Raw genomic sequence first — 27,372 nt, forward strand, 5'->3', positions numbered from 1 at the left:
TTTACCTCCCAAGACCCAGGCACACACACTAAAATATCACTTCTATCATACAAATGAAAGGAATGTAAAAAAGCTTTACACTAGCAACATTCTTCATCCCTCAAACTGTCTCCTGTACATAAATATTTGTGTTAAAGCTTTGAGAGACAAATACAAACTGTTAACCAAATACAAGTAGGCTTACAAGTAGGTTGGGTTGAAGCATGTATTGTCAAGGGACTCCATCCTGCTGTGTAACCCACCGATTCCCACAATTGCTGTTTGTCTCTGCCCAGTCCAGAACAGTTTCAGTTCTTGCAGTTTCACATGCACACATACATACACGTTGCTTTAACGAGCACCGAGTGTTTAAGTTCTCAAATAAAAGGCACTTAGAGTAACCTGGTACATAGATGCTTTATTTCTGACATTAATATGGTCTGTATCGTATGTGAGATTCTCTTACATAAAAGAAAAGTTTGTAGTACAACAAAAACTAAGATAAGGCATTTGTTGCACATTATGTCAAACCTTAAAACAAAAATATGGAGTAATATGTATTTAGGTTTCATGCAAGTTTGGCTGCTGCATGTACAATCTACTTATAAACTGAAAGAAATGCAAATGCACGCAACATTCAAAAAGTAACAAAAGATGCCTGACATATGAAAGATTAAAACCTTCCTGCTAAAGCAACAAAGTAGGAGTTAACTAAACGATCCAACCAATACCAACACAAATTAATACTACTTACCATAAATCTATCCTTAAACTTGGTATAGACAGTTTTGGTGATGCCACTTCTACTGAAATATATCATCCAGATTCTAGATATTCATTCTCTCTCAATGTCTTATTTCATTTTTTGTGAATTAAATGCTGTCTCCAGCATTAAATGTTGCTGTTAAATCCATTCTGGTAACGCACACCTAAATCTAGGACTGCCAAGAATTCCAATTGCCTCCTCTCAGGTTTCATAGGTGAGGAGTAATCCTGGCATGATGGGTATTTTCTGATCCCCTTGCTTATACAGGATTCCCCCCCCCCCTTAAAATTTTGATGTGAATTAAAAACTGCTAAAAATGTTTGTGCCTACTACTATCATAGCCGGGCAAATATTTAATATCAAAAAGCTCCTAAAAATAAGGATTGTATAAGCTTTGAGATGTTTAAAAAAGTTTAATAACCCATTACCTTCCTTGTGCCACTCATCACATGTTAAAATTCTCCATTAATAAATTATTCTCTACCATCTTCGATATTAAAGTGATAGGAATATTTTCCACACCCTGCATAGTACTGGTTGATCTCATAAAGTTAACTAGAGAACCTGACATCATTTTTGTAATTTTACATACAGTGCATATGATGCTCGCTCTTTCCATCTCTCATAGCAGCAAGCCGATTCTGCCACTATCTGTAGCAGCACACCCGGGAGTGGAGAGGAAGAGTGTTTGAATTATAAATAACTAAAACTACAGTGTACAATTCTATTTACCTGTCAGTATTTGTTGATAGCACACCATTATAACTTGCTCAAAATTAACTACATAAAAATCTCTACAACAAAAGCAAACCAAAACATTCCTTCGGAAAAAAAAAAAGACATAAAATAAGTGCAAATACCTAAAATAGGCAACTAAAGCAACTGTTGTGACCTGTATACTTTTAAATAAGGACAAAGATTTTTCATAAATAAAAGAATGTTCTCTTTGCTCTTCAAACATTTAGTAAGTATATAATGGTCAAACTTAAGTGCAGATACAATTGTTTTGAGATCCAAGGTGCCAAGTATCTTTTTTTAAAAAAAAAAAATTTAAAATGCATTGGTTTTTAGTTCCTATGCAGGACAAAGTACTCCTGGGTCACATACAGGACACCACCATTCCTTTCTAAATATATTTAAACAAGGTACAGGAACAGTTGCTGTATAATACAGGTATACCTTGTAATTATTTTGTAGACCAACATGATTTAAGGGTTATAGTGCAATCTTTATGTAGATGTAACATACAGTATAGACTTGTACACTTCACCGCTGTAATTTTTCTGCTATTCCATACTTTAAACTTGTCCTTTTTTCATTTTAGCTGTTTTAACAGGAAACAACGTTGGCTTCTAGACAACCTGCATACATATAAATATCTACATTTAAGCTTTAAAATGAAAATAAATTATAAAAACAGACTCCTTTCCAATTTACAAAATTTTCCCTGTTCCTACGTACTGTACAATACATTCAACAATCATCTCATTTTGAGATTTATGAAGAAAATACTGATGCTTTACACTAAAACCTAATTCACCCCCCTCTGCCTACTTCTAGTACCATTTGCAAATAAATATATTTAACACTGTAGTTAATTTCATTGTTTTGCAGCATACCAAAAAAATTAGTAGTGCAACTTTCTATCCTTCCTTTATACTCCTTTCCATTGTGTTTCTTTATATACTAGAAAAATGCTACATAAGCAAAAGCACATTCAGTCATGTATGTTGCTCATTTGGAAACCAGTAACAACCTATAAAACCTACTCTATATTGAAAACGCACTAACAGAAAAAAAGCAATGCAAGTCAAAAGAATAAATATGAAAAATAGACCTAAAAACTCTATGTTGTCAGTACTGCAATGTATTTTACCATTCTTTATCATATTTTAGGGTGTTACTTTTTTAATATTTAAGAACTTCATTGCAGAACTGTTTGTACTGTCCCTTTGTAGAGAATATAAGAGCTTCATGTCTGTTCTTTGTCAGTCAAAAGAAGAAAGGAAGCTTTAAGGTAGCTTTAAGGTTTCCCTTGGCAGTCCCAAAATAAAGACTTAATTCACAAGTATTGTGCTGGAATTGCCTTCCACATTGTGTCAGTTTCAATGGAAAGAGATGGTTGTCAGTTGCAGTGACCATCACAGTATCAGAGCCCTTGAAGTGCTGTTGGTAGCTGTGTATGTGCTCAGATATCTTCTTGCTTGTTCAGTCATGATAAGCTGGTCTTCTGTTTTTCCGTAAACAACTGCTTCCCATTCACAATTTGACTGCATAAAATAAAATTCAGTTAGAAAGATTCTTTTAACTAACTGAAATACTTCAGCAATTCTCATAGAACCTTTCAGAGTAATAATAAATTATCAAAGTCTAGCAATACTGTTTTTTCACTGAGAAGGATTCAGTCCTACAGTACAATACCTAAAACCTGTGACAAAGCTCCCTCTCCACCCCTTAATCCAGCTCCCCAGCACTGCATCTGTGTTACGCTTAAGTTCTAACACATAAAATGAAAAACACTCTTAAAAAGAGAGTAGTTCAACAATTGATACATAAAAGGGAAGTTAATTAAGTCATCTTCTCTTTGCATATCTTCCCCTTTAAATGTGCTAAGTTCAACAGGCAGAAAAATACATTATTGACAGCTGTCTGGAGCCACCAAGGAAGGCAAAGTGGTTCGGCAGCTGAAAAAGAACACTGTGAAGGATGTCACTGAACCAAAGTGGCAGCTGTGGAAGAATGGTCAGATGTTTTGGGAATATATTAGAAATGGCAAAGGAATTAGGAATAAAAATAATGAATGGAAGAATAACTGAGCCACTAGTCCTGCTTCTTCCATGAAGCAAACTCTGCACATTTACATGATTTACTGAATCACAAGCTGATTTGTAGCAGCTCTAAATTGGACCTGACACTAGCAAACTGTAGCATAATGAAGAATGCAAGATTTTCTCCCTCCCACATTGAGCTGGAAACTGATCCAAAGGATCAGTTCCACATATAGATGCACAGAGAAAATTAGCCATTTGAGTTTCTCTATAAATTTAGCAGGACTTGATTCATGGAAGGGACTCGTGGCTGGAGAGGCCACTAAACTGAGAGGGAATTTCTCAGGGGAAAGAGCAAAAGAGAGAGATGGTACAATGAGAGTATTTGTGAGTACGGTATGACTAAGCTCCCCTTTTAAGTATTCTTAAGAGCATAGTTCTGGGCCAGATAGATGTATTCACCTTTGCTGCATTCACAGCAGTTAATTCTTTTTTTTGGAATATCACAATTAAATGAGGTTTGTTCTTTCTTCTCATAAGAAAGGATCAGAAAGTAATACTGTTGTCTCTGTACTTAAAAACCCATCATCGTTAAAGCAATTAAGTGGGACATGGAAGATCAGGCTCCAGGTGCCCTGCATCTTTTTTTTAATTAATACAGAGCTGTAGATATTCTGAGAAGACACAAAAACTTTATACGTTAACTCCCTATGGAGCAAACCAGAACAGGTACCAAGTCAGGCCAAAGAGAATCTCTCCCCAAACCTGGTGGTCAAGACACACACAGAGGAAAAATTAGGTTCCACAGTTTTAACAATACAGAAAATATAAGGATGTACAAGAACAGATACGTTACAAGAACCATTACCAAACAGAACCTGTAAATGAACTCTGCTTAATGAATCCCACTGGGCTTATTATGAAGTAAGCACCAGCCACATTGGAGAAACTTAGGTTCTATAGAGGTTTAGTTTGCACCAAGTCAAGTTTTCTTACTGCTAGACTTGGGTACCCAAACCTGTTTTGTAGGTCTACCCTATCCTGATTTTTTTCTCCCCACATTTAAATCTTAGAGGCCACTCAGTGAAACATCAGGGTTGTATTTAAAGAACTTAGCTATGAATAAACACTTTGTGGACAAATGACCAACTTAGAAGAAATTAGGATCATGGAAACACTGACCAAAACTAGATCACTAAATTGAACAATTCTAGACATTAGTACAAGACAGAAACCAAAAAGAAATTCTTTGTTAACCTGCTAACAAAACTAACAGAATTCTTTGCATCCAGACCTGAAGAGCTTTCTCCATTTTGACATTTTTTGAAGCACATGCATTCAGTTTCTTCTTAATTACTGCATTTGCTTTGTTTGCTGGATTTGTATCCTGGTTTTCTGATGTCAGGTTACATCTGTTGTCATGTATTTCCAACAATGGTATCATTAATAAAGATGTGGTATATGCATTTTCTGACTATTGACAAAAAAGAGGGTAGGGAACAGGAATAATAATTAGTATTTAATTTAAAAAAAAAAAAGTCTTCAGCTGCTGTGATCAGAGAAGCCAAAATGTAAACAAAGCAAGTAGTACCAGAAAGACCCTAGGAAAGAATCTGAAAAGAAAAAGTAATGAACGGTATATGAAGAACTAGCCTCCTCTATGAATCCCAGGGATTCATAGTCAATGCTGAGCACAGTAAAATAAGTAGCTGCTAGCATGATTTGAGCATTACTGAGTAGACAGTTTCTTTCATATAAAGCCACGCTACAGCTGACTACATTTTGTTAAGAACAAGACTTGATAAAGTGGTAATTACAGAACAGTTTTAAAGAAAAAAAGCTTGTAATTCACTTCTAGTACAAGCCTTGTTAAAGTAAACACAAGGAGACTGGAGTAAAAAAAATTAAGATCACATCAGTATCAGAGGGACGAACTGCTTTAAGAACTGAAATAAGTACTGGATTGATCATTCCAGAAGAGTTTTATATGCTGATCATGTTCATGGAAATAAAAAGAAATTAATCCAGCTTCACTACAGCAAAGCAGAAGAAAGGTAAATGGCAATTTTAGTGAGCAAAACTAGATGAGAGTAACAGTGGCATATGTACTTGTTCGCTTACAAAAACACCCCATTAAACTGCATTAAACTACCTTTACATATTTATGTACATATAATGTACATGTTCGGACCTTACTGCTAACTTACTGCCACACGGACACACAATTTCTACTTAAGGATGGGTACATTTTTCATTTTGAAATCAGATACTACCACTATCTCTCTTGCTAAGAGCAAATGTTCCTGTTGCACCAGCATCCCTCGTTAAAATGGAGGAAAAGCCATTTTTTCCCAGTCCTCTGCCTTTAATATACCACAACATCATTGTGTATCTTGGTTTTAGCTTAATAACCTGAACATCAGCGATGCACAATATACCATGCCGTAACAAGACATTACTAAGAGAACATCGGGCATTTTGTTTCTGTTTTGAATAATGGCAGCAATGCTGCTCCTCACAAGACAGAGATGTTCTTGGGGAAGCGGGGAGTTTCCACTAGGTGGCAGAGCACCTAACACCCATTGGGCAGATGCCGAGGTTTGGCACAGAGTCAACCAGCCATTTAAGAAGCGAATTTGGAAAACCAGCTACAATAATCAGAAAGGAGAATGACTTAAGCACCTGTTCTTTTTAGGGACTTTGGCTCCTACCTCTTGAATATAGCTTTATACCTGATCAAGAGTCACACACGTTTGCTCTTTCAGAATTAAACACGTACATACACTAATTTAAGAACTAGATTAGAATAAAGTTTTCCTACAAACTTCGAGACTAAAGGTTAATCTATAAAATCACTCAACTGGAAAAACATTGGGGTACTTTTTAAAGGAATGAGGGACCAGAACAGCCCCATCTCTGAACTCTTGATGTCTTGGTTGTTGAGGCAGAAGTATTCAAATTCCTTCAGGCAGAGGAAGCCCACACACCTCATCTTGTATGTGCTTGATATTTCTTAAAGTATTCCCCTACTATGTAAAGCGGGAAAAGGAAAAACATGCTGCCTAATACGCCATTAGGTATCTTCAGAACACGTCTTCCAGACTGTCAAGCATGCAAAACACAGGGGCAAATGCCATCTTCCTGGTGTATTACAGAGAGCTTCAGCGTGCCATATATGCTAAAGTTTACAGGTAACCAGCATGGAAGCAGCTTTGATATAACAGCAGATCTGCAAAGCATCCACATTACTTTACCAGTCCTGCTCTGAAGGCCTGAAAGGAAGAATTCATGCATGAATTCAAGCCCAATGTTCAAGTACTGCTTAAGTACTTAAAGTAGTATTTCAAACAGAAGGTGATATTCACTTTCTAGATTTATGAATCTAGCCTCAATCCAAACAATTCATTTTAGTTGATAGAATGAAAGATACTCAGTTCTATATTAATATTGCTGCTAGTGATGCTCTTCAGTAGTTTAATACTTACCTGTACATCTAAACTATTCTCTTCTGTAAAGAGCTGGGCACCAACCTCTTCTTTTTCCCATGGATCTAGGACCAGTGATTTTCTGACTTTTTTAGAAGAGTTGTGCTGCAATAAACATTTTACAGAGAAAATTGTAAAATATTATTTAAAAGAAGTTATTTCCTATTTGAAATTATTATTGTAATGTTACCTCCTGCTTGCAGCTTTTATACACAGTGTCATCTTCCTCCTTGAGAAATATATCTGTTCCAGTTTCCTCTTTCAAAACTTCCCTAATGTCTTCCTCCAAGAAGGCAAGTGGTTGTGACTAAGTTAATTAAAATTGGAGGAGAAAATATGAGAAGTCTATTAGTTGCTAGTTTTTACCATATTCTACTTTCAGCTAATGTAGGCCAGAAAAGAGATCTTGCAAAATATAGCAACAGATAAAAGGATTTAAGCTATTGGAGTTAAGAACTACAGATCAACATTTCAAGGCTATGCGGATTTTTAAATTCATTTTACTCCACATTATTTCTAGCCAGATGAAACATACACATGCACACAGTGCCTCAAAAAATGCAAGGTAGCATTGAAGAAGACATGCAAACTACTTGTTTGCATTTATTAGCAATGGTTATCCACTGACAAAAGGGATAAAATACTTTATATATACTAAACACATACATAAACACATATATGTATATATACATGCATACAAACATACTAAAAACTGTACTATAAAAGTATGACTGTTGTTGGGAATGGAATTTATATCAATCTTAACACAAATCTTTGAATAAGACATTGATAGTCCTAAGTACAGTACTGAATTTCACAGAAGCCATACAGATGGCTCCTTTGTGTACCAACAGGAGAAGAATTCCCTTAAGCCCTCAAAATTTGATTTTGAACAGGAGGTTAATAGTGGACAGAAACAGGAATGCCAAACCACTCCATTTGCATAGTGAGAGACTGTGAATCTATAGGGTAACACAGATGGTGCCAAGCCCTGTGGCAAAGTCTGAGCTACCTTCTGTGTTTGCAGAAAAGAAGTAGTCAATATATGTTGGCTGGAATTTTTTCAGAACTTGAAAAGCATACGTCTACTGAATTCCAAAAGTTATTATACATTAACATACCTTAGCTAGGCTAGGAAGAGAGCAAAAATTGAATTAATTTGGAACAAATAAACGAAAAAAGTAACATTATCCATAGTTAACCAAAAAACAGTCTTCTGCAACAGCCAGAAGACTTAGAGGAATCATGAATTGCTCTACTAAGATTTTGGGTTTTAGGATGAAGAAAATTGTAGACATCACTCAAGTAAGCCCCTAGGAAGGATAAAACACTTCCAAACATCTTCCCATCAAATAAATTCTCAGAATACTAGCATGCTGTGGTAAACATCTAGTTTCAGTCCTAGCACTGCTGAAGAACCAAAACAACTCAGCTCTTACATAGTCCACAGGATTCAAAGATAATGCAGTTTTTCAAGTCAAATCTGAAAGTTGCTTAAAATAATGAAGTCAGTCACATTCATCTGCACCAGTTTGCTCTTACTAGATTGTCCAGTTGTCATTCACTCTCTCACAATTTTTCTTTTGAAAAAACAGAATGCTAAAGTATTAAAATTAAGATCTCAGACAATGATGTTACCACCTCGTAAGCGGTACAGCGTTAGCAAGACTACACAAATTTAAAACAACTCACAAATGCGGAACCAATGCGTTTAAGATTACTATGGATCAAATGATTATATGTAACAAATACCATTCAAAAAGACAATGCCTCCATACTACACTGAAGGATACTAGACTAACATATAAAATCTGAAACATTTTTGATTCACATTCTAGCTGTCCTCTAGGATAATATGAAATGTCACTGAAACAACAGCCTTGTTAGAAAATGCTTTCTAAGATCATGCTGAGGCTTGCAATAACTCAAAAACAAGAGGGCATTTAGACTTTAACAAAGAAGAAAATAAACAATGTCATCACATACCGTAAGTTTGAGGGGACCATACTTTTTTTCCTGAGCAGCCAAAGCATTTTTAAAAGGAGTTGGCGTCCTTGGGGTTGAACCCAAAAGAGATCTTCTAATTGTGGGAGTTCTAAAACTATTCAAGCATAGAAAAGTGTTCATACATGCATTTTAATATTTTACTTTATCAACAGTAATGTCATAAAATGAATCTAAGAAACATTTTTAAATACCTTAATTTACACAACAGATATCACCACCATGAATATGAAAGTATTAAGATCACCCTACCCCAGGTATATTAAACTTTAATTGGATTTTGTTCAGTATTTTAAAAAAGGAAAAAATTTAACTGAATACAAGTCACTTTCTGTTAAGTTAAAAACAGGAAGCCAGTTTGTTTGTACACAAGTATTTAAGTGTTAGGGGTTTTAAAACTCATTCCTAGCATGCATACAGGTAGACTAATTTCTCAATGTTTAGAAAAACTTGTTTTTATTTGAGCAACACCACCAAATGTTTAATCTAATAATCGTACCCCACATTTTCCTTTTGATCTTTTGGTGTCATTTCCTTGTGTAGAGGAGTCGTAATAAGAACTTTCTGCCCACAGATTGGAGTTGATGTAAATGCAGGATTTTCAAGGTTAAATTGTTCATTTCCAGAGCAAGTGTTGAAAAACTAAGCGGAAGAGAGAAAAAAAACTAAGCAACCCTAAAGGACAAAACTTCACCACTGTACTGAGCAGTAAAAAAAATTATATCTATATATCTGAAGGGCTTTTACTGACAAACCCCAATAAACTATTCTTGACTTATACTCCAAGACATTTGCGATATTTATCTCTGAAACCTTGATTTTCTCCTTAAAATCTCTACTGCTTAATTAGGTCACAGAGACAATAGGTGTCTATCAACAATTATTTGCATGAGAAAGTGTGAGCCGAGACAGAAGTTGCTGCCCCCCTCCCCCCCGTTAGTCTTCAAAACAGAGGAAATAGGTTATTTAACAATTTATTTTTAATGTGTCTACCCTTATGCAGATGTTTTAAGAAGTTTTTGGACATATTTGTTTAGGCTACAATGTATGACTAGGGAAGAAAGTACTTGTAATTTATAATTCACCCACTGCAGTCTTCATAGTTTAGCCATATTTAACAATAAACTCACCTGTGATGGAGAAAATGGTAGTGCTTTCACTGGTGTATGCTTTAGTGCAACATTGATGGCATCATTACACAAGCCATCATTCAGTTCATTAACTGGTGATTGCCCAACACGCAATCTCTTCTTCTTTCTTAGGATAGTAGGTGGAGTGCTGAATTTGGTTAAGTTTGGGGTTGTTGGAAAAACTGCTTCTTCCTCGCCACTGATGCTACTGTGTTTTTTGCCGTCAAGCACAACACTGACATTATACTGGCACTCAGCAGCCCCTTCATTGTGTTGAATCCGCATTAGTTTTACTGGAGCTGGCTTGACAGGAGATGCAACAGCCTCTGAAAGCTCAAAACTGGTGACATCACTCCATGCTACAGGATCCTATGAGGCAAGATGGAAAGCACTCAAACACTAGCAGGCTTATCCAAGATTATTTCACAACGTCCAAGCCAATCTAACAGCTCTCTACCTCCAGAGGCCATATAATGAATTATTCTCCCTGTACCTTTCACACAATCCTAAAACACTGAATATTTTAAAACACAATTCTTTTAAAACAGGCAATAAAACAAGTCACTCAATATGGCTGAAGCTACAGACAAGTACAGAATAAGGTGATTTTAAGAGTATTTTACAGATATTGTGTAAGTTGATATTCCGAAGTAAACATTTTTTTAGAATAAATACGGACTTACAGATTCAATAAGCTCTAGTGTCTCCGCAAATTCTGGAATGGTTTGTAGAGATGATAACATTGTATTTGCTTCCACAGCCAAATACTTAGGTGGTGAATTCTGCTGAACAGATGTGCTGTGGGTCTCATCCATGCTGTAGAACTCACTTGTCTGTTCCCCAAGGCTATTTAGTGTATTAGACACACAATCTTCCGTAAGAAAACTTCCAGACCAACAAGGTAAGTTTCCAGCTTGCTAAAAAGTATGAAGAAACATGTTAATCTTATTCAACTTAGAAGTTGAAAAGAGTCAATTATGTGACTGCAGGGAGGAAAAAAAAAGTAGTATGTGGAAAGACTAAGCAAAACTGTTAATTTTTGCTTTTTCAAACGCTAATTATCTGTTTGCATTAATGCAGTTAGTCTTCTCTTTACATTAACATACTCAACATTCTCAAATTGTGTTAGATTTTTATCTTACCTCTCATTCATATCTTATACACGCTTATAACTTAGATAATTATGGGTTGTATTGGAAGCCACCTCTGATGCAAGTTTCCTGTGTTCCTGAACATCAGGATATTACGAAATCATCTTCGCTACAGAACAGAGGTATGTTTTAAGATTAGAAACTGTTTCTAGAATGTGAAATACTCCTTGTTTGATCTGATTTTTTTTAAATGCAGATTCTGCACTGATAGTTTACTTAACTTCTAAATGGTTATCCCATTTTAGTATGCTGCTTAGTACTCAAGAAACAGATTTTAATTTTCACTGGAAATCTAGAAGCAAAGCAGATTCCACTAGATAAGCAGAACGTTGCACTGTTTCAAGAGAATCCCAGGAATAGCTCCACCACAAAAAACTGGAAGTTCACCTGTAATCTAAATTAGTGATCAATATGGTTGGGTTGGTTAGGTGTCTGATGTTGTTCACAACCCTCTGTTCCTGAGGAAATAAGTGACTGTCATCTGCAAGTTTCCCACATTCCACTGAAGTACATGCAAATTTTGTACACTGCAAATTTATATACTGTTTGTCATGTCCAAATGTGGGTATTAAGTATTGCAAGCACTCAGACAGAAGTTTGATAAAAATGTAATCTACAGGACGTTTTGAAATCAAATGGGGCAAAACCTATGTATTTTTCACCTTTCTCTGTTGAACAGATGATCAACATTGCTGATCTGTAAAACTGAATGGCGGTGATATCAACAAACATGCTGCCTCTTGAAAAGGATTAAAATCCTGGGTCTTAGGAACAACTGCCAAATCGCAGGTCATATTTCTGCTGTTTTCACAGTTTAGAAAACTGCGCTAAGAATAATTTGCCTCAATTCTAATATATAGACTTTGTTTTACAACCCAACAGCCATAGGTTTGATTTTCAAAGGTCAGGTGAAAAAAACACCACAAAAAAACCAAACATCCATTACTAAATTGCTGAGGATTAATCTCAGTAAAGCATATTAAAATATTTACAGAAATTTACAGTCCTTACAGAAGACACTCGTTTTCTTCTGATTTCATTCTCTGCTGACATAAGTAGCAATTCAAGTTCCTTTATTTTCTTTTCTTTATCAGGATCATCATCAATAAATGACTGCTGAAAAGTTTAAGAAAGAAACCATTACTATTTTCCACCTCCGCCACCCCTCCACAGTAAAGATTCTACATTATAACACAGCTACATTATTAACAGAAATCCACAAATAGCGGGAACAGAGCTGTTCAAACTGTATCATATTTTTTAATACAGCAGTCACTCACAAGCGAAACAACTCCAGCAATTACCAGGAGACGGATCTGATGTTAAAATGGTATACAAGCTAATATTTTAACAGGTTTCTAATATGGCCTGTAAATGCTCAGTACGCTATAGCACTTTTTAACCAGAAGTCACTCAGTTCTATCTTTAATAGAAGCAACAATGTTGGCACCTTGGTAGATGTGTTTGTGTTTGCATGTGCTTTCTAGAATTTTGAGTTATTTATCCTCACTTAAGCACGCAAGTGTGCAATTAAGTGTTTCAAATCAGCATTTGCTGACAGTGTCTACACAAGCAATCCTACCACCACTATCAGAAAAGAAAATTAACTAATTGGTTTTTGTTGGTTGGTTTGTTTTTAACCTCCTTAAAGCTTTCTATTATTGCTATAAATACAGGTAAGTGAGGATATATGCCATGAGTTTCAAAACTAATTATACTCCCCACTTTAGGGAGGACTTCAAGGAGCAGAAAGTATCTTATACTTTTCTCTATAGGGCAATCCAGAGCGTCAAAAGCCATACAGGGCTTTGTTATGATCTGTATTCTTATACCGAGATCAGGGAAGAAAATGCAACATGAAACAGATGACCTGCACAGGGAAGCTTAAGGTTAGGTACAGAGTTCTGCAGAATGCCTCTAACACATCTAGCACAAACAAAATATGTATTACTCCCTGTGTCAAAATAATTTTTTTACTCATTTCAAATTCACAAAAATTCTTCCAGGAAGTCATATGACAAACCAAGATCTATATTCAGTCTGCAACACATGAGGAATTTCAGATATATTCTAAGTGAGCCCAAAGGAGCAAAAGGAAATAAATACATCCTTTTTGTTTGTTTATTTTAAAGTTCCTCAATACTTCAGCACTTAGAATGTTGCAAAAGAGCATCTTCAACTGATTGAGAGAAATTTATCAGTCAGAAAAAACTAAAACCTATTGAGAACAAAAAAACACAGCCATAAGTGTAAATCATAGTAAGTTATTTGAACTGAGTCTTTCAGATAGGGTTACATTTATTACATATATAAAGTAGTAAAATCTTGTCTTTAAATCTCTCAGAAGCTAGGTAATACTAACAGGTCATAATTTTAACCTAAATCTTTAACTGGTAGACTATGTTTTAAGTCATACTTCTGTCAGAAATAAGCATAACTATTGTGTTTCTGGGATGTATAAAAGACAGCTCCTTTTTTCCTGCCTAGAACTACCAATTAAACTAGCAAGCCTACTTACAGAGGAACACTTACATAAATTTAGGTGAATGCTAAAGACTTGAAGACATTTTGAAGTTACAGGTTTTTAAAGTCTTCATTTTACAGCATAATACGCAGTACATTCTCTTCATTTACAATGCCTGTTAACAATTTACCTGAACTAAGTTGGAAGAAGCTGAAGCATGTTCTAGACAGCTGCCTTCTGGTGAGGCATACTGGTATGCTGGAATCTAAAAAGACATAAATCATTTTACAAACCCTAAAGAAAAGGAGGCTATAAAATTATCTCTAGTTTATTGTACATAAACTATTTATTATGGTTTACAAATCCTAAGTTACCATAATACCACAAAAATACTCAACAGATCTTCATTCTTTCAGAGTTTTTTCTCGTTCCAAACCCAATAAATTATTTGAAACTGGGAAATACTAATTATTCTGGATTTTGGACTTACATGTGTCTGAACAGGTATGTAAAATTGATTCTGAGTGTGCAAGTGTTCCATAGTCAGACAAGGTTGGGGCTGTAGTTTGGATGAACTAGCTCTTTCAGACTTTATACCATCTTGTAAATATCCTTCCTGTTCCACCTTTCTTCGCATTGTTGAATTCCAGTGATTTTTAATCGAATTATCAGTCCTAAAATGAAAGTGTACAACAGTGACTGGTTTCCATATCTCAAAGTTTAATATATAGCATAATTTACAGGGTTTGTACAGTAGGTCAATCCAAAGCCACAAATCCAGAAACATCCAGCAGCTGGGACTGAAAGTTCTATTATCAGTGGGGTTTTGACATAATGACTAGAAAGCTACTCTTTTCAAAACTTCCTTCTACTAAACTTCAAGTCTGCAGGCAATTAAAAGCAGCAAAAGAGAAAGCCTTGGTTCTGGCTATTATCACAGGTGAGAATCTTTTTTCTTGGATACTTGGAACAACCATGTGTTCTCTGTCACTACATTATTCAGCCTCTGCTACAAATCTGCAGAATGTGAAGCTAAGGCAATCGCCCTACTGTCCCACAGCATAATGAGGGCACTGTGGCTAGTGTTTGCCACTGAAAGACATCTCTTCTAAAAAAAAAAAAAAAAAAAAAAGACAGCCTGCATTGCCAGCTCTGAGGTTTATGTGCAGCTTTGTGGAAGATCCCACTACCTCTTGGTGCCCTTGATCTTGTATGGGAAAAGCAGGCATGGCAGAAGACCAGTACCCATTGTCACTCCCCTTAGAAAGAAAATGCCTGCAGTTTGACAAGCAGGCTGAAATCACTCTTAACACTAGACAAGCATTAAGGCAAGAGTACAGTATGAATGCATTACAATCTAAAGTACTAGCAATATTATTACTAGCCTTAGAGAGAGGTACACAGAAATAAAAATTGCTTTAAGCCCCATTCTTCATTTAAGCTCAACTCCAAGAAGTATTCTCCTTTTTTCATCCCACTAATGTTAGACTCTTTACAAATCTTCTAGGCCTAGGATCCAATCTTTAGCTAAGAGTCTCATCCTGGATTTATTTTCAACAAATAAGTTAGTGAATTAGGAATGCCTCTGTCCTTACAAACTCATCTTCCCTCTCCGAAATTCTATTAAGATGCAATCCATTCCCTTCCCATTCCTCCAGAGGATTCCTGTGATTCATGGATTGTGTACATAATCAAAATGTCAAATTTTTAAACACACATCTCTAAGGACTCATTCTTCCAACATAAGTGCTGACACTCCTTAGGCACAGCTAGACAGTCACCTCCTGAACACACAGGCTGAATTCAGAGAGGGACAGCTTAACATTGAATTTCAGTTAACAGTACAAGGTAAAAAATTTATTTCATTAAACTCTTTATACACTAAAATTTTGTCTTCCACAAGCATGTAAGTTGGCAATCACATCTGAAACAAAGATAAGGAGAACAATGCATACAACTCATTCTTAACTTAAGAGACTACATGGTAACCAACTAGCTTTGCAATGCATGACTCTTAAGCCTGGACTTTTGAAGGTTACTAAGATTCTCTTTTTCGAGTGTCCTGTTTAACAAGAAGTGTTCCACAAAAAAATAAATTAAAAAAAATAATTTATCATCTTAAACCAAAAAGAAAGTCACCCCCAAATGCATATTGATGAAGGCACTTTGATATCAAGTCATAGGATGTTAAGGCATTCTTCCACTACTACTTGCAGTTACTCTTCAGCTCTACTACAGTTTTTTCTAAGTGAACATGAGGATTTTTGAAGGAACCTGCAGAGTGTTAGAGGTCTTTTTATTGGTTTTATGGCTTTTTAAGAATACACATAATCAAATGCAAAATCTCTTTAAAAATTTCAGTATCTATCAAGATAAAGATGTTGTGACGTAAGTTTCAACAGATGCTCTCTGACTAACAAATTACATTGGAAAGAGTTGTGCGATGACTGCTTTCCATATTCCAATATTTAACACAAATAGAGTTGAAAAGCACCTTCCAGGAAGAAGTTTTGCTATTTCAGCCCATCGGTTTCCCAAACGCTTGTGAGCTTCATAGATTATTCTGTCCTCTTCTTCTGTCCACGAAGACTTTTTTACCTCAGGATTGAGATGGTTATGCCATCTCTCTCTGCATTGCTTGCCTATTCTTCCTTTCAGGTGTTTTGCGATTAGAGACCAGCGCTTTGGACCATACTTCTGAACTAATTCAATAACCTGGAACACAGATGAAAGCACATTGTAATTCCAAACCCTAATTTTTCTAATCAAAGACTGAGAACACTGATAAACTCACATTTTAGAATAGGATTATAACAGTCAACTTGATAAGATACTCGGCCTAAGGAGGCAGACAGTGACTTGGGTTTTTAAAAATTATTTTTCAAGTAATCAAAAAATTGCTTATTAACTCCAAATTCACTGTGTTTAGAATATAAGTATATACTGATGAAAACATTAATCGGGAAGTTTCCTTTCTGTCACCCATTGCATAAGCTGACATTAGGAAAGACCAAAAAAGAAGCTGGTAAAGATGCTTGGTTTGACTTTTTTCAGCAACATACATATGAGAAAAACCCCACACCTCTACTCCCAAACTTCACCCTGTTTCTATGTGTTTTTACACATCAGAAGCTTTTTCTTAAAAAACTGATGAGAACTATAAAAAAATAATTAGGAAGACCATACTCACAAGTGGACAAATACTAGTTTTAAACATCTTAAAACAGTTTATACAGTGGGAATAAGCAGTCGATTTGAAATATTGTATGTGAAAGCTATATGTGCACCTCCCTACAGGGCAGTCTAGGTTTTGCAGGCAAAAAGCTACAGTGTGGATTAACAGAGATGGGGAAAAAGAGTCTAAGACACCATTGCTAGCTTCTTTAACAGTAGAGTATGAAATAATTTCTCTTATTCCCAACCCCTTTAAGTCTGGCAGGTTTGAAGAACAAAAGATGTAAATGAGACCTTTGATCTCTAGTGCTGTAAAGAGATCTCCTCTACCTGGTAAGCTAGAATAGTTCAGCTAGCAATTTGAGCAAAGGGAAATGAAACACTTGAGCAGACCAGACATTCCATCTACTTAAGAGCAGCTGCATTTTTTTTTTTTCTTCTCACACAGCATAATGTAATGTAATTATCTGTGTCACAAGATGCATCAGACATCATCTTTGTGGGGATGAAGCCTAAGAAAAAGTACACGTTCTTAACAGTCATATGCCAATTTTATTACAGTAAAAGAGTACAGTATCAATTAGTTATTACCCTCTGATCTTCTTCTTTAGTCCAGGGACCTTTAATCAGTTCTGGGTTTAGTACCTTCTGCCATCGATGCTGGCACTGAAAATCTGAACGATTCTGAAATAGTTTTAGAAGACCAGTGTAGCTGTTAAACTCTTGAATACATAAAATTGTAAATATTAGCTAGCCAGAATCATTAGCTTATTTCAAATTAAAAGACTTATTCAGACCTTTGTTCCAAGTATAATAAATTCTCCCTTATTATTTCTTCTTCCATTTGCTTATAAAAACTCTTCTCCAGAAAAAACAGCCTTGCACAAAGCTCTAATTACTTCAATGTTCTTACTTCATAATCAAATTCAGAACTTACTCTTCTTTAAAGAAAAACTTAGAATTATTTTTGTCTTCATTACTCCACACCTTCTCTGAACTTTATGTGATTGACATGCTTTTGACATTATCTATAACCTATATAAGGAAAGAAATTTTTAAAGGAAATACTTTTTCTTTCAAATAAAAGAATAAACTTTTTTCTAAGTCTCAAATGAGTATATTCTCAGCTCTTTACTTGAGTGTTAAGGAAAACAGATTTATATCAAGTTTAGCTAACACATACTAATTAAACAACATTGCTTTTTCTGCTCAGGACAGATGGTGCTTTTCTGTAGCTTCACTAAGGATCTTTTGAAATATTGTTCCCAGTTATGAAAGAGAAGTAAGCTTTCACTTAGCCTCCTAAAAACTGTCTGTAGGAAAGTTTGGGACTTTCAGGGTAGTTGGTCCAATCCTGGGAAATATGCAGATAAGAGTCTGCCCCAGCACAGCATACTAGTATGCCTTTTATAACACTGCGACATGATATTTACTCTCTTCAGTGCAAGCTGCTGGATAGCAAGTACCGATTTCAAGGTTTCACTGGGCTTGTCTACCAAGTAAAGGCATTACCATGCTGAGATGAAGTTAAACAAGAAGCAGTCTGCAAGACCAGAAGAACCACCCAAAACACTGCTACATCTAAAATTACACTGATCACAGTACCTCCAAGTTAATCACAAGTAGACACTGTATGATTAAAAGCACACTAGACTTTGTTACAAAACATCATCATTTCCTGGTGGTGACAAGCTGTAAAAGACAGACTCAATATAGGATAGCTGTTCCTAATTTTGATGAAAGAAAAATTTGGAATTGCGGCCTTTCAGTGTTTTTACCTTCCAGACATTTCTCAAATCGTGACATATTTGGGGGAGAAGAGCAAAACAAATGATGAGATGAAACAAGAAAATAATTTCAGGTCTGCCTTAGCCACAATAAATTGAAAGAGAATACAAGCTGCATTCCCTCTCTTGATAGTCACCTTTAAGCCATCTTCACTTTTTTGGGCAGAATAGAGAAAAGCTTTACTTGTGCCCAGCCCAACAGTGAAACGGGGTTCTGAAAACATGGCAGTTTGAGTGCCTTTACATGCTAGTAACTCAAGATACACTTGGTTTTCCTAGCAAAAGACCATCAGTAACAAGGTAAGAGGCTAGCATAATTAGCACTAGTATTTGGCTTTGTAATTTGAATAGTGCAATAGGTTGCCCAGAGAGGCTGTGGAGTCTCCATCCATGGAGATATTCAAAACCCAGCTGGACACTGTCCTGGGCAGCCTGCTCCAGCTGACCTTGCTTGAGCAGGGGGTTTGGACTAGATGATCTTGAGAGGTTCCTTCCAACATCAACAATTCTGCAATGGGCAACCTGATCCTCCATGCGTGTTTCCCATGATAGCTGGGGAGCCTTTTTTCAGCCTCACTTGGGTGCAGCTGAACAATAGCTTTCTGTCTGCAGAAGCATTTCTTTTCAGCTGGAGAACTTTTTATTAAACTGTTAGATCTCTTAAATGCAACTCTATACTGCACCTGCAGATCAGTATCACCAAACATTGTATTTTTAAACAATTTAATATAAAAACTTTTTATATTATCTCTTTCTCCTCTGCCGTTCACTCATTTCACTGCTTTTTGGAAGGGGATAACATACACATAAGGAATAGTGATTTCCTTATGCACTCCTTAAATTTAGAAGCTTTGAGTTCATTCCCTGATATCTATACTTTGCCACCTGGAAAGAAAAAGAGATCAGAAGCACCACAGTTGCACAAATACGATGAGAACAATGAAAAGTTACAGTTATTCAGCATTTAGAATTCAAGTCTATTCTTACCTAGTTACACAGGAATTTTATACAACTGTATCATATTAACTTATCACATCATATTATAAGAACCACAAAGGCAGGGGTAGGGGGGTGTAACTTTTGATTTCTAACATTTGAATATTCAATACCACTTCTATGTAGTGATTTCAGCCTTAGATTCTAGCCATGTTTTTATAGTAGGCATTTTACAACATTTAATTAGAAGAGAAACAAACATCATCAATTCTAGTTGTAGGTATTTTCTACCAGTGCAGCTCATACAGCTGAGGAGTCATTTAATGTTTGAACCAACAGCTCTTTTACTCATTCCACCTGACCATTGGAACAGAACAAGAAGTTTTAAGTGTCAGTAGGAAACTTCCAAGGAACCCACTAAGGTTCCATTCGTAGCAACTGAAGATACCATTGGATAGAAAGATTTAGGTATGTTAGGGAAGCAGACATCACTGTAAAAAAAACAAAACAAAAAAAACCCAACAAACACCAAAACAAAAAAACCCCCACCACCCCATCCCTCTTATCCTATGGTGTTTATGAAACTGATCCTGCTCCTTTCAAGCAATCTTTCAGATGCAGCCCACTCTCCTAACTGCTTCAGAAGCAACCTGTGAGCTGTAGATGTAACCACCACAAGTGATGCAACCAATAGGAAGCAGGAATATATTCCAGAATGAAAATAAATAGCCATTGTGGACAGAAGGCATCAATTATTTTTGATTATTTCAGACTATCACCTGAGCCCCAGCCTGAGCTGATAAGGTTCTCCAAGGTCTGAGCTAGATCTCAATTTACAAGCATCCTTTAAAATTTTTGTTTACTGGTAAGTGTTTCTGATTTCTATTTCACCTCCTTTCCAAACCAGACATATGACCAAAGTAAATAAAATATTAAAAGGGAACTTAACTGAAACAGAGATTCAACTTACTTGTAGATGACTAGCAATGAAAGCCCAATCATCTGTACCATTTTGTTCCACCAGCTTCTTTAGCCTTTCATCCTGTTAAGACATAACCTCAGCCAATAAATGTTAAATGCTATCCCAATATGATACTAAACAATAACATTTCATGTGCTACCAATATCATATAGGAATGAAACTAAAGCCAAAAAAAGTATTACCTCGTCACGTGTCCATTTCACCCTGTTACATATCTTCTTCAAACCTTTTTGCTGTGGTACTTCATAGTCGTGATCCACATACTGAAGGTCATCATCTTCCTCACTGCTGAGTACAACAGAAGGGTGAAGACGACAGAAATAGAGTTTAAAATAACTCTGAATAACTTATTTCTTCTAACTACTTGTAGCTTTTTTCCAAGCTGTACATATTGTTCTAAAATGACATATGGAATTTGCATGAACATAAGATCTGCCTCCACTAGTGGCCTATATTCACCATGTCAAAGGAACAGAATTAATTTTAATTTCAAGGCCACATACTGGGATATGGACAGATAATTCATTCCAATTCAAGACTTAAATTTGAAGCAAAAGCTATTGTTTAAGATCATGTTGTTATAACACATTTATGAATCTTCATTTTACACAAATGAGCTTATAAAATAAAGCGGTTTGCTAGTCTGCAAAATACATTCATGTTCCACCTCCATAACTCAAACAACAAACACAACAAGGGTGCCAAATAAAATCTCAAGTTGACGCTAAATTAAGTTAGCTCCTGCCTTCAATAAAAGCGTTGCCTCAGTGTTACAGGAATTAGACACAAATCTTTGAAGACAGAAATATTCCAGCAAGGAACAACCGCGGTATGAGTGCTGACCCCCTAAGTGAAGAGCCAGCAGGGCAGGAAGCCAGGTAACCTCTGTGACTCCATGTAGATCACACTCCATCTACTGGAGAAACGCATACTTCACAGCTGTGATAAACAAAGCCTTGCAAACAAGCAGCACAGGGAAAAGTTTCATGGAAATATCACTTAAACTTATATGTCAGTGACTCGTTAGACAGCATAAATTCAAACACATGTGGAAACCTAGGCTTAACAACAAGACGAGCAGTTCCTCTGCATGAGTTATAGCAGAGACACAAAGAAGGGACTCCCATCCAAATACACAGCTTTAATTAAAAGCAATTTCACACTGCAATCTTAATTTTTCTCCATTTCATTATCAGTATAAAGCACGATATAAAAATAATAAGTTCATGTTCAAAACTAAATTTATTAGTTCTGCTCAGCCTTGAAAATCTCTTCCATTTTTCAACCAAAGGTAAAAAAAAAATCCTTTCCCAGTAATGGAATTAACCTGTGCTGCTGTCCAAAGAACCGATTAGATGGCAGGCCTCTACATTGTTTTCCAGAACATGCAATTCACCCACACAGCACGCCAATCAACCATTTTTGTATATTTGCTATTTCCCATGAAGTGATTATGTTTTCTGTCGCTAACATGAATTTATGGTCATTCAAGAAGAGCACTACTTACTTGAAAGCATTACTACAAGACAGTATGTACCCAGCTCTTGCAGACCCAGTGTATTTAACATTGCTTCTACATCCTACACCACATCTGGATTTGCCCTACTTAGCTTCATGATGCAGTAGAAATATTTTGTAACACATAAACATATTAAAACTTTGTGGAGCCAGTGAAATACAAAGCATTAAGCTTGTTGAAGGGTCAACAGCAAGTTCTTCATAGTACCTCCACAGGTTCTCAACAAACTTCAGGAGCATATCTTGGTATTATGAGGAGCATATCTTGGTATTATAATCCTATTTCATACCAAGCCAGCCACACAGTTTACTTATAACTAAAATTTGGCTTTGTGGTTAAGCTGTTGTCAACACAATCTCCTTACCCACTGCACAGCAAACTAATTCAAGAACAGAGTCTTCAGTTACGTGAAAAATCATGAGGATTTAAAAAAAATTAAAAAAAAAGAGGAAGGGCTCCACGCACACAGCAATGATGCTGACAAGACCGCCAGTACTAGACAACGTGGGGTCCCCACTGGCAGCAGCGTTTAAGAACCCTGCGCCTGGAGTTCTCCACCAGCATGCATGTCCCACAGCCAAACCAGCACGGCTGCCGGCCACCTCCGCGCGCTTCACAGGCACGAGGGCCAGCCAAGCAGGCACTAAGCTCTCTTGCACCTTGATTCCACATGAATAACTGTTTAGTCCTTGGTTTTCTTTAGAACAGTACACCAGTAGATTATAAATGAAATATACATGAATGGTTGGGACTACTAACTTAAGCTTTAGATTAAAAAGAAAATATTTTCAAACACGTGGGGTTGTTATAGTTCATTTGACAATTGTTTTGCAGTTATGAAACTGTGCCACAATACTGCATGAAAGTGGAACACGGCCACTAAATTTCATCAAATAAGAAATCTGGAACAATAAAGTATTTCATGAGTTCTGTGCTAGCTGTCTCTGCAATTCTGAGCTGAGAACCATTAAAGGAAAAAATTAAGCTTCCAAATGCAAAAACCAAGAGTAGTTTAACAAAATTAAACTTAATTCCATTTGGTGCAAAGCAATTATACTTTCCCCTTACTCCACACTTAGATTAATCATCTTGAAATGACCTTTATGTAAACTCGTAACTACAATGATTTAGTTTTGGAGATACCATCACGATCACACACTAACACAGTATTCTTCTAGGGCTACTGATCTCTAACCAAACGTTCCTCTGCTATCCGCAACCAGCTGTATTTTCAATGATGACATCAAAGCACTCCATAGCCATGAGAGATAATACAAGCTAAAGCTTTGCAAAGACAAAACAGATGAAAGTCTCTTAAATTACAAAACGCAGATTAGGAGTAACAAGAAACATTCTCTCTCTGAGCTGATTCTTGCAGGTAGCAAAGTACAGACAGCTCCAGCAGTCAGCCTCTGCAAGCAAAGCTCCTTAATGAATCTTTGTTCCTTACACAACTAGAACCCCAAAGCATTGCTTTCTTGGTTTAGCTGCAGTTTTGCAGAAAAAGATTAACTTGTGAACTCTTTTCATGTCAGAGGAAAATGCAGAGACAGTTTTAATATCTGTAACTGTGAAACCACCCCCAATTCCATGAGAAGTATGCAGCCATGGTAAACCCCTGATGCCGTAGGTAACTCACACATTAATATTACTCACTGAGTATCTTTTCCTTTCTCAATCCTAATCCTTCTTTTACATTTCTTTATCACTTTCCAGAAACTGGTTTTCTATTTAGGACAAGAATAATTATAGCAATAAAACAGTTCTTCAGGACCCACCTTCTGAATAACAAAGCAAAGACACACCCATTTTCATATCAATAAAGCAAAAGATGTATCAAAACCATCTGGGGCTGCTGCTGAAGCTCTTGAGGAAAACATTCTCTCTCGGGGAGATTTCAGGCTAGATTATGTCATCCTCCAGGGTGGGAAGACAGATACCTGTGCGGGCACCGGGCGAGGGAGGAATCAGAGGGCGGAGGGAGGGAGGTGGGCAGTGACACCCGAGGCCGGGGAGGTGGAAGGAGGCCGAGAGCAGCGCCAGCAGAGCTCGGCGGGGGGGTGAGGGGCGGCAGGGACGGGGCGGGGCGGGACGGCGGCGGCACCTGGCAGGGATCCCGGGGCGCGGGGGGGTACCTGGGCGCGGGGCGGCGGCGTGGAAGGCAGCGACTGCCCGGGAGGGGGCGGGGGGCAGAAGGCGCAGAGATCCCCGGGCCGGGCCCACAGCCACACTCACCTGCGCGGTCTCTTCGCCATCCTCGGGGCGCACCATAGGGGGGGCCGCCACGGGAGCGGGGCGCAGCGCGGAGCCCCCGAGCCCCCGCCCGGTCTCCTCCTCTCACAGCCGGGCGGCGCGGCAGGGCGGGCGGGGGACGGAGAGAGGCACTGGCGGCTCAGGAAGGCTTGAGGCGGGCAGGGCTCCTTTTACAGCCCCCTCTTCCCCGCGGAGCTTCGCGCTATCCGCAGCGCCCCGGCGGCCGCCCTCAGCCCCGGCCCGGCCCGGCTCCCGGCGCGTCAGGCATGGCTCGGCCTGGCCCCTGCCCGCAAGGACGGAGCGCGCAGCGGCCCCTTTCTCGCCCGGCTGTGCGTCCCCCCTCCTGTCAGAGCTGCCGCGGGCTCCGGCGGCGCCTTCCCGCCCTGGGCTGCTGCCCTGCCCTGCCCGGCCCGGCCCCCGCTGCCGGCCGGCCCCCGCCGCCCGGGTTGCGCCGCCACCGCCGCGCTCGCGGCGGGCTCGGTCGGTGCCGCCGAATCTCGCGCCCAGCCTCCTTCCAGAGCCACCGTTTGAATCTGCGCAGGCGGACTGCCGCCCCATTGGCCGCCGCCGCCGCACGCGACCCGGGCGGGGGGCGGGGCCTCGCGCCCGCCGCGGGCGGGGAGGGGAGGGGGAGGGGCGGCAGGGGCGAGGCATGACGGGGGAGCGAGTTTTCCCGGCTGGCGGGGCGGGGGAGGGCACCCCGCATCGCCGACAGCCCCCCGCCCCGTAACGCCCCGCCGCGAGCACCCGCGCGCCGCCCGCGCCAGCGGCAACGGCGGGGGCTCCTGACGGAAAAAAAAACGGCGGCCGCCCCGCGCGGCGGCGCAAAACCGAGCCGCTCCTTCGAGCCGGAATCGAACCAGCGACCTAAGGATTCCCGCGGGCCGCGCCTCTACAGTCCTCCGCTCTACCAGCTGAGCTATCGAAGGGAGCTGGGCGATGCTCCCATTCCGCGGCACACAGCCTGGCCGCTCCTCACGGCGGGAACGGCCGCCGTGTAAAGACCTTCTTTAGACCGAGACCTGAAACCGCGGGCGACCCGAGTCTGACAGGGCGAGCGCCCAGCGGAGGGCGCCCGCACCCAGGGCCGCCTCCCTGCTACCGGCGGGTCGGTTAGCACAGGGGGCGAGGACGGTGCCCTCAGCCCCTCACACTGCCGCCCTGTGCGCAGCCTCAGGGGGCGCGAAGGCAGCCCTTCGCTCTTCCCTCCGCCGAAGCATTGCTGCCCTGTGCTTGAGAAGCGAGAAGCGTGGGTCTCATCGCGCCCAGGCACCCCGCTTATGGGGCGCCTGCTCTAGCCGCTACACGGGTGTATTAAAATAAAGGCACTCCAAACATCGCTCCACATCCTCCTGTGGCTGCACTTAGAAACACACGAACTCTGCAGAGCTCTTAGGAGAAGAGGGTGCCAGCACCTGCCCTAAAGACATGGGTTGGCAGTTACAGAGCCAAAAAAAAAAGGGGCAGGGGATCTTTCTGCAGCCCTGAGAAAGGCACTCCTGGGATCAGCGTTTGAAGACACTCACCCGCGGTGCCTGCTCAGTTCTTGGGTGCTCGTCTATTACAGGGCCCACCCATCAGCTTTTTCCTTTATTAATTTTAATGTGTTTTCTACCTTAATGGTCAAAACAAATCATCAAAACAGCGTATGGTTTCTTATTCCAAACACATTTTTATAAATTATTTACTTACGGAAAATTGTAACCACCGCCACAGAGGGAATAACTCCCTGAAGCTATCCCTGCCATGAAGTACAAGCAACGCTCAAGCATAACCTATGTATTATCTAGGTATTCCCCTACGCAAAAGTCTTAAGCTGGAAGTTATTTGTATAAATGAAGCCTTGCATGTATGGAGCTTGTACACACACACGTGCACAGGTACATGTTTATATACATACCTATCTGAGCAGAACGCCTCTCCCCAGCCCAGGTGGGGAGCAGGGCGGGCAGGACAGCTTGGCTGGCAGCAGAACCGCAGGCCCTGGCACAGCCCCTAAGGCACGGCAGGGGGGAAAAAACCCCCAAAACCCAACTTGCCTGCCTTACAAACCTGCTGTTACAAGGACAAAGTCGTATCGCTGCATCTTTCACAGAAAAAAAAAATCAAATTTGTTGGAGTTTTTATTTGTTTATTTACAAGCAGTCTTTGCCTGCTGTTTACTAATAGGTGTTCGGCACCAACCTGCATTCACTGTGATTCACTTTTAGTATCCAGAGATGACAACACAGCAGGTTTCCCCACATCAAAGCTTGACAGGAGTCTTTGAACTACAAAAGCTGTAATCAAAAAGTATGTGGAATAAAAGCCACCCTGAGACAGGATTTGTGTCGTCAGCCTCATATGGTATGAAATGTCACCTTTTAGCATTCATTTATATTTAATTCAAAGTGAAAGGAGCCTGAAATAAAAATAGTGTTGTTTAAACAAGTACCTTCTTGTATATTCCCACAGTAATACATGTGTTCTTATTTTGTAGGAAATAGATCCCGAAAGCATTAGCTGAGTCAAACTACTAAATTAATAAGTACTGATGGTCCTGTTGTTAAAAAAAAAAAAAATCTAAAGATGCAGTTTGTTATGACATCCAGTAAACATTCTCCTTGGAGTACATCAGTAAGCACATACACACCTCACTTTTTTTTCTTTTTTAATCCTGTATGCATTACTGTCCCATGTGACAAGGTCTAATGTACCAAGTTTCTTGTGCGTGTACATGACAAAAAAAGGATGGAGATGCATCCCCCTTTCCATCTCTTCTCAGCTTCTAGTAGCTTCACAAACCCAAGCCAGATGTCTAGCTACTTGTCTCTGAAGAGACCCTACAACAAGTTTTTTTTCCAACTGTTCATTTAAGAGCATCCCTAAGAAAGAAGGCACAAACTAGCAGTCTGCCTCTGTAGCAGAATATGGAATGTCTCCCCCAAATACCACCATGTTCAGGGACTGTCCCATCCCATCCCATCAGGGCTGT

At 39.0% G+C, this 27,372-nt stretch overlaps 1 protein-coding gene and 1 non-coding gene across 8 annotated transcripts; both read right to left on the minus strand.

Annotated features, from left to right (window-relative positions):
• Window positions 1–379: 379 nt before the first annotated feature.
• Window positions 380–24,922, minus strand: MYBL1 (MYB proto-oncogene like 1). 7 transcript variants are annotated; one of them, XM_075494756.1, is made up of 17 exons: window positions 24,381–24,922; window positions 23,802–23,872; window positions 20,809–20,911; window positions 20,615–20,686; window positions 17,513–17,605; window positions 16,242–16,462; window positions 14,238–14,421; window positions 13,938–14,012; window positions 12,295–12,396; window positions 10,816–11,049; window positions 10,133–10,501; window positions 9,502–9,644; window positions 8,985–9,099; window positions 7,189–7,305; window positions 6,999–7,103; window positions 4,808–4,987; window positions 380–3,015 (listed from the first exon to the last, which is right to left on the minus strand). In XM_075494756.1, exons 1-17 carry the CDS (start codon window positions 24,414–24,416, stop codon window positions 2,887–2,889), a joined length of 2,349 nt encoding a protein of 782 aa, XP_075350871.1. In that variant the 5' UTR covers window positions 24,417–24,922; the 3' UTR covers window positions 380–2,886. The 7 variants fall into 7 exon arrangements, with proteins under 7 accessions (XP_075350871.1, XP_075350870.1, XP_075350874.1 ...); XM_075494755.1 differs by having other exon boundaries at window positions 12,295–12,399; XM_075494759.1 differs by lacking the exon at window positions 23,802–23,872 and having other exon boundaries at window positions 12,295–12,399.
• Window positions 24,923–25,237: 315 nt separating this feature from the next.
• Window positions 25,238–25,327, minus strand: TRNAY-GUA (transfer RNA tyrosine (anticodon GUA)). Its single transcript is given in 2 exon segments — window positions 25,238–25,273; window positions 25,291–25,327. It is a non-coding gene; the product is annotated as a tRNA-Tyr (tRNA).
• Window positions 25,328–27,372: the final 2,045 nt, after the last annotated feature.

This window comes from Mycteria americana, chromosome 2 (genome assembly GCF_035582795.1).
Source record: "Mycteria americana isolate JAX WOST 10 ecotype Jacksonville Zoo and Gardens chromosome 2, USCA_MyAme_1.0, whole genome shotgun sequence".
NCBI lineage: Eukaryota > Metazoa > Chordata > Aves > Ciconiiformes > Ciconiidae > Mycteria > Mycteria americana.

Excerpts from the sequence above, each read along its gene's own strand:
- MYBL1 (XM_075494755.1), bottom strand. The coding sequence starts at position 24,416 with ATGGTGCGCCCCGAGGATGGCGAAGAGACCGCGCAG. Across the intron at positions 20,912-23,801 it reads GAGAAAGGAAAAGATACTCA|TGAGGAAGATGATGACCTTC; the intron begins GTGAGTAATATT and ends TGTACTCAGCAG. Across the intron at positions 14,422-16,241 it reads GCAAAACTTCTTCCTGGAAG|GACTGATAATTCGATTAAAA; the intron begins GTGCTTTTCAAC and ends CTTTCATTTTAG.